Source organism: Alosa pseudoharengus, unplaced genomic scaffold (assembly GCF_046254945.1).
Source record: "Alosa pseudoharengus isolate Yale_2024_CS ecotype anadromous, Long Island Sound unplaced genomic scaffold, YU_APseudo_1.1 YU_APseudo_1.1_scf_13, whole genome shotgun sequence".
Lineage (NCBI taxonomy): Eukaryota > Metazoa > Chordata > Actinopteri > Clupeiformes > Clupeidae > Alosa > Alosa pseudoharengus.
In genome coordinates this window covers 19,750,987-19,758,967 of record NW_027468598.1, presented here as the reverse complement: position 1 = coordinate 19,758,967, position 7,981 = coordinate 19,750,987, and the positions used below count along the sequence as shown (strand labels likewise).

General features: G+C 45.8%; 1 protein-coding gene across 1 annotated transcript in view; it reads left to right on the top strand.

The window, feature by feature from the left end:
* The window catches only part of LOC143121803 (protocadherin-16-like), a 107,644-nt gene that overhangs the window by 7,028 nt on the left and 92,635 nt on the right, over window positions 1-7,981 (top strand). Inside the window, exon 2 of the mRNA XM_076282411.1 lies at window positions 4,689-6,509. Coding sequence (XP_076138526.1) covers window positions 4,710-6,509 — 1,800 coding nt within the window. The 5' untranslated portion in view covers window positions 4,689-4,709. The remainder of the gene's footprint in view (window positions 1-4,688; window positions 6,510-7,981) is intronic.

Below are 7,981 nucleotides of genomic sequence, written 5' to 3'. Positions count from 1 at the left end.
CAAGTGAATGGGATCTTGTTACGCCCTGGTCTCGTTTTTTTTTCTTTCACTGGGTTATGAGGAAAGTGGGTTAAGCCAGGCATGCAGTTGGGGTTGTAAAATGTAAATCACATACATGGCAAAAAAACAAACTTGGTGACCCTTTTGCCGTCCGTATGAATGCACCACAAAACATAGCCACGAAAAAAAGAAAGATGAATGGCCATGAGTCATCACGGTCAGGCTGCGTCCAGTGGAGAACAGTTAAATGGTTAAACGATTTGCCTCTCCCTCAGCTCCGTGACATACTCACCACAAGATTTAAAACCAAACAGAGGGAGTCTGGGACTTGGAAAAGATACGAGTGTGCTTCTTTGAGTATTACGGTGTGGCATCATAAAAACCCAACTGATCACAGAGGCTCTCCTTTTCTCTCAAGATCACTCTCTCCCTTTCAGTTTCTCTCTCTGACTCTCTCTGTTCCACCCTTTCTTTCTCTTTTCTTTCACCGTCTCTTTCTTTCTCTCTTTCTACTCCATGCAGTTTTGGAATCCTTGTGGTTTTGTGACCTGGCATACTTTTTTCAAAAAGCCATGTGTTTTAGCAGGGCATTAAAGGCAAAATAAGGAATGCGTTGGGGTGTTGGTGGTGGTGGGGGGGGGGGGGGTGGCGGGGGGTCTTGACTTATTGCAATGTCTGGTTTAATGTCCTTTCTCTCTGGGCATGGGGCAATCCCTCGATGCCCACTGGTCTCTGTTACTAGCATTAGCCTGCTCTGGCGAACCCTGGAGATCGAGGTATGAGTTTTGAGGTCTAGACTTTGAGTTTTTTTTTAGCTGAAATGTCTTACTTGGAAAATCTGGTCACGTATCTTTTTTACTTTTTGAAAAAGAGAAAACAACTTGAAATGCAGCCTGTTAAAAAAAATCGTTCCCTGTCTGAAGAACTCCCATGTTGGCAAGCAACATGCTAGATGTCTGGGCTCACATAGAGAAGGTTTTCTTTATTTTGCCAAAAGAATTGTTCTTCAAATGTGTAGAACAGCCTTGGAGTGCAGTATCTGAAGAGAGTGGACACAACCACTTTATTTAAACACATGTCTCTGAATAGGTCTGGGACCCAGATTTGTCAGGTTTCAGTAATTTACTGTCGATTAAGAGGAAACAGATTTCATTAGTCACTATTACTTCATTCATTTGGAACTCTATGAGAAGATTGCTCAGTTTGACAGTGAATTTCTTAGAGAACATGACAATGTCCTTTCTAAACTTGCCATTTTGCTTAAGTAGGGATTAGCATATGCTGTTAGAATTTGTGAGAGGGGTGTCTATTAGGATTGTGTGCATGTGTGGTCTTATACAGTATGTATACTGTGTGCATATATCTTTGGGAGCACAGAGCATGCGCCGTGTGCAATCCTGCATGTATATGTTAATGCAGAAGTGAACAGCTGCACATAAGTGTGTGTGTGTGTGTGTTTGTGTGTGTGTATGTGTGTGTGTGTCTGTGTGAGTGCATCTGTGTGTGTGTATACGAGAGAGCGTGCACAGTACCCTGAATGTGTGTGTGTGTGTAAAGTTGAAGGGTTTGCAACTCTGACAGACTGAACTGGGCTTTGGAATCCCATATGTATGAGGCAGGCCTCTAGTAGACCCCAATTACAATGCACCCGCGCCAGAGGAGCACAGGGCAGACTGCTTGGAGCCCTCCTGGTCTGGTGCGTTACTCAGACCAATACACACACACGCACACACACAAGCAAACACACACACACACACACACACACACACACACACACACACACACACACACACACACACACACACACACACACATACACACATCACACATGCATATCCATGCACACACACACCCACACACACACACCCACACACACACACACACACACACACACAAGCAAATCAGCCAACTGATGAGTGAGTACACAGACAGACACACACACAGACAGACAGACAGACAGACAGTCACTTGCACACCAGCAGCAACATGATCCAGACAGAGGAGGAAGCTCATAAATGAACAGACAGAGAGACAGATGGACAGACAAATACACACAATCAGCACCATGGATGAAGCTAGCCATTAAACTGGAGAACAGTTAAACAGACTTAGAGAGAGAGAGAGAGAGACACACACACACACACACACACACACACACACACACACACACACACACACTGACCCACAGACCCACACAGACACACAAATACACACAAACCTCCACAAACATGCACACACACACTCACAGACACACAGGCACTGACACAGACACAGACACAGACACAGACACAGACACAGACACAGACACACACCCACACACACACACACAAACACACACAAACACATACAGTTGAAAACTTGCACTCACCAGAAGAATGTTGAGTAAGTGAAACTCTGGGGCCTTGATCAGAAAATTATTCTGCCGCTAGCATCGAGCAGCCATTTCTGCATGAATGAGGAAATGTGGAATAGAGCATGGAAAGCAGGAATCTCATGCCACGTTCCACAAACTGCAGCCATCCCTGTAAGACCCAGCGGAACCACTGGGGGGAGTCTTGTGGGCCTCCTGTGAAATATTGGAGGGAATAACAATCTAATAATATATTGTTGTTTGATGAAGATGGACTATATTATTGTTTGCTTTTAATTATCTTGAAGAAGACAAATGAAATTGCATGGCTTTAAGCTGTCGGAAGGTACAGCAAGAATCAACAGTGATCTGGAACAAGATTTTCTCTCTAAGGAGAAGGAGGGCATATAGTAATTCATTCCTGCCTGCAACACATTTTGTGGTTTTGTGTTGCGCTCGCAGATGGTGACAGACTAGTTTCGTGGAGCCCACATGTCTTCATTGTGTCCCTGTTGAATCGCAGATCCTCGGCAGATTAGTGTGATAATGTGCCAAAGCAATGCAGTTGTCTCGTTAAGTTGCTTCAGTTTTTTCCCCCTCATCTGCATTAGTTGCACAGAAGACTTGGCTTTACTGACTGTGACATGCTATTAGTGTGTTGGGGGATGAATCCTGCTGAATTGTGGAAATGATTGATTTTTACAGAGTGTGACAGAATAGCCGTGTTACGGGAAGTGAAAAGATGTTGCTGTGCTCGTCACACGTATGTGTTTGGCACAGAAGTTTTGTATTTAGGTCAGTGATAGCTAGGGAATGATAAAAAAGCTGTGCCCTGATATTGTTGTTCCTTTGATCACATGTGCTCTTTCAACGTCTCCTCATTTTGATATGGGTCTTTATGTTGGAAACAAGCTTGAAACTTTGCCCATTTCCTTTCAAATTATCACAAGCATACATTAATATTCTAGCTACTGTTTCATGCTTGCTGAATACCATTGACAATTTATTTAGCGGCACCATGACATAAATCGTTAGTTATATAACGAGATTTTCATATTTTTTAAGACATCCAAGCTGTCAGATGTTTAGGCTCTATTAGCCTCATTTGGAGGGGAAAAAAACTCTAATGCTCAATGACATAAGAGTTTACAGTGGTCGAGAGGAAGCAGAGGGCAAAGACACTGGTAAGTGATTTGTTCGAGGTGTAATTTACAGGGACTAGCTGGCAGGCGTCTGGGCAGTTTCATGAGGCGTTTTAACGTGTAGCGTGAATATATCACATGGACAAAGCCCGCGTTTTACTCTCTTAAAAACACCCACCTGCCTCTGCCCTCACTTCCACTTTCCCTGAGCAGGGCGAGAGTTTTACGCCTTTCAAAACAAGTGCCTGAAAAAAAGCTCCTCGGGAGCTACATCACATAGGTTTTCCTTTCTGTGTTTTTTTTCTTCTACTACTTTTTCTCACCTTCCTTTAGCCTGGGGTTTTTGCACTCTGCACGTCTTTGCCAGGGAGAGGACATTCCTCAAGTTAACACCCCAAAAGAAATGTGTGCAGTGGGAGCACTCAATATTGTAAAGGTGGGGGGGGGGGCTTTTCACATGAGGGCAGGCTGTCCATTAGGACTTACCCCCCCCCCCCCCCCATCTTCAAGTCTCAACATTTTGTCAAGTCCAGCAGTCTCCGTTTCACAGGCTCCCTGTCCGTCCATGCAGGTACCGAAGGGTACTGTTACAGGCCAAGCACAGAATAGCAGAACGGGCTGCAGAGCAATGTGTCTCCCCTTTAATTGAATTGGAATTGGAAGTCGAGCCAAAAGGGCCCCTCTGGTCAGTTGCTCGCTCTACTATGTTATTTTTTCCTCTCTTTTCTTCTTTTTGTTTCCTGGACAAATGCGGTAGGCTTGTGGTTTTGGATTTTTGTGCTTCCGAGGGAGGGATCGCCGTTATGGTGGAGGAACAAGGTGTTGACTTATTAGGTGAAAGTAATGGATGAAAATGATGTGTGTGTGACGGATCTATTGTACGCTGTTTGGCTGGGACCGCAGCCCGTGGAACATATGGAAAGCCTTTCATGCATTCCTCCTTTTATTTGACAAAAGCTTACCTATGCAGCCGAGAAACTCAAGTCATGACTAGGGAGCCTTTGTTGGTATGTGTGATCAATGCATAATAAACTAACTGCTGATCATGGAAGATACCTCTCTCTGATCTGATTGCTGAATCAAAAGAAACAGCCTGTCTTCGAGCCAGCGCCATATGTCGCTAATAAAAGTTACTATTGCTGTCTGTTATCGTCTACCTTGTTGTAAGCACTCTAAATGTGTCTTTGTTTCTACAGGTTTAGGACGAAGCAGCCAGAATGAAGACAGCACGTAAGGGTTCGGAGACGTCGAGAATGGACATTCTACATCGAGAATCCTCGTGGAGCCGGAGGACTCTGCTGCTGCTCTACGTGGCTCTGGAACTTATCACTGTCCACTGCTCCGCCGTGATGGGCGCACTGGAGCTGCAGCTGGACGAAGAGCAGCCGGCGGGCACCATCGTCGGCGACATCAGTGCTGGGTTGCCCCCCGGCACCACGGCGTACCTCTACTTCATCTCCGATCACGAGGGCACAGGGGTGGGCAGCGATCTGGACATAGATGAGAATACGGGCATCATTAAGACGGCGAAAGTGTTGGATCGCGAGGTCAGGGACCGATATAACTTTATTGCCGTCACAATGACAGGAATTACAGTGGAAGTCTCGATTGTGGTTAATGATATCAATGACCACGCGCCAACATTCCCCAGGAAAAGAGCCACGTTCAAAATCCCTGAACAAACAGCAATAGGTACTAGATTTCCATTGGAGCCTGCTGTCGATGCTGATAAGGACCAGTTGACCACACAGGGATACCTGATAAAGGATGGTAACGATGGACAAGCTTTCCTCCTGGAGACCAAAAGAGGGTCCAACCACGTGCTTTACTTGGACCTGGTAGTCAATACCATCTTGGACAGGGAAAAGCGGTCTACGTACACTCTCTTGTTGGAGGCTTTTGATAGTGGATCTCCAAAGAAGACTGGACAGATGATCTTAGATGTGACTGTGCAGGATATCAACGACAACGCCCCTGTTTTTAACCAGAGCCGGTACCATGCCACCATCTCTGAGAACCTTCAGCCTGGGAATAACATTGTACAGGTGTTTGCTTCTGATGCTGATGAAGGAGATAATGGGCTCGTTCTGTATGAGATCAACCGGAGGCAGAGTGACCCAGACCGATACTTTGTCATTGATTCCCGCTCGGGGATCATCACTCTAAACAAAGCCTTGGACTATGAGATGAGAAGGGTCCATGAACTTGTGGTACAGGCGCGAGACAATGCCACCCAACCGGAGATTACCAATGCCTTTGTCACCATCAATGTCCGAGACTACAATGACAACCAGCCCACCATGACCATCATCTTCCTCAGTGAAGATGGATCCCCACGGATCTCTGAGGGTGCCCAGCCCGGCCAGTATGTAGCCCGAATCTCCGTGACTGACCCTGACTACGGGGAGTACGCCAACGTCAATGTCTCCCTTGAGGGGGGTGAAGGGAAATTTGCTCTGACCACTAAAGACAGCATCATCTACCTCATGTGTGTGGACCAGATCTTGGACCGCGAGGAGAGGGACTCGTACCAGCTCCGCGTCATGGCGACGGACTCTGGAACACCGCCCTTGCGAGCTGAGTCCTCCTTCACCATCCAGGTCACTGACGTCAACGACAACCCACCTTTCTTTGACCAGCAGGTATACACACAGGTCATTCCAGAAGTGGTGTTTCCAGGGAGCTTCGTCGTACAGGTCACGGCCAGAGACAAAGACCAAGGACCCAATGGGGACATCCATTACAGTATACTTCAGGACCATGGAACTCACGAGGAGTGGTTTGGCATAGATACCGTTACCGGTATAATCACAACTCTGGCCCAACTGGATTACGAGGTGGACCCCAAGCCCACAGTGACTGTGGTGGCCACTGACGGTGGCAAGCCCCCCTTATCCTCCACAGCAGTGGTTAACATTGTATTGCAGGATATAAATGACAATGAGCCTGTCTTCGAGAAAAATTTCTACAACGTGTCCATTAAGGAAAACACTTCAGCTGGGACCTGCTTCCTAGAGGTAAGAATATGTTATTATATAACTGGCTAACCCACCTTAAATATGTAGAATGCATTGAGTAAGTAAGAACACGCCATTTGTATTTGTGTAATTCATAAATTTGAATGGAAAATTCTGCTGCAGGCTGAGGTCCGTGACACATAATAGATCTGACATTATTTAGCAACTTAAAAAGAGCAAGAACCTGACAAGTTTAATGCAAATACATACAGTTTCAGTGCGCACAGGCAGTTTTGATGTGTAGCTTGCTTATGTTGGAAACGAGCGAGTCGGGAGTTACCTGCTGTCCTGCAGCTAAGGAGATTTGCTCTGTATTGGCTGTCCTCGCCTTCACCTCTCCAAGGTTTCCAAGGTAACTAAGACAGCGCAGAGGAGTGAACACTGAAGTGCAAACCCCAGGCCTCTTGTTAGATTTTGTTGAATGGGGATTTTGCACAAGGCACACAATAGGACTAAATTTGAAGGGCATTTTCAGTGAGAACCAAAGACCTCTTCACCTAACAAAGGGTGCTTAAATTAGTTTCCTACAGTGAGAGAAGTGCCAGGTGTAGGAAATCTGTTTTGAAGAGTTTTTTCCCCCTCATAACACTGATGATACACAGACTCCCAGTCATGTCGGGTCTGACCACAATTATGTCTCATTACAGTCTATTGTTTTCTCAGGTTGTTGTCCATGTCTTTGCTTCCAGAAAAGAGGGAGAAAGGGACTTGTTTTGTTTCACTGTTTTTTTTTATCCATTTCTGTTTTAAGACATCAAAGTGCTTTGTGTAATCAGCTGCTCCTGGAGGAGTTGTGGAGGGAGTTTGTGACCGAAGCTGAGTAATTAAGCAGTGCACATGGTTACAGGTTACAGTCGAAGTATTGGTGGAAGACTTTCCCTTTCCCACTCTCTCTATCTCTCGTTCTCTCTCTCTTTTTCTCTCTCTCTCAATTCAAATTCAAATTGGCACAATATATACAATATTGCCAAAGCATTAATATTAGTAACAACATAAGTAGTATCTCTCTCTCTCTTTCTCTCTCTCTCTCTCTCTCTCTCTGTCTCACACACATGCACACACACCTATGCACAAATATGCCTAGTGCACCCACAAGCGTTTGCACTTTCCTTTCTTTTACCTCTGTGTCTATGTGTCACACACACACACACACACACACACACACACACACACACACACACACACACACACACACACACACACACACACACACACAGAGCCTATCACACAGCAGACTTGACAGAGGGTTTGGCAGATGGGAGTTTGGCCGCTTCGCTTCCCTGGAGAGAGGGAGGAGTTTGGAGGCGAGAGAGAGAGAGAAAGAGAGAGAGAGAGAGAGAGAGAGAGAGAGAGGAGGATGAAGGCTGTCAGACTGCTCTTGGCCTGGATCAAGAAATAGAAGCTCTTTGCAGTCACCTGGGAGGTCCTCTTCTCCACCACAATATGGCTCCAGGGATCGCAAAAAACAATTA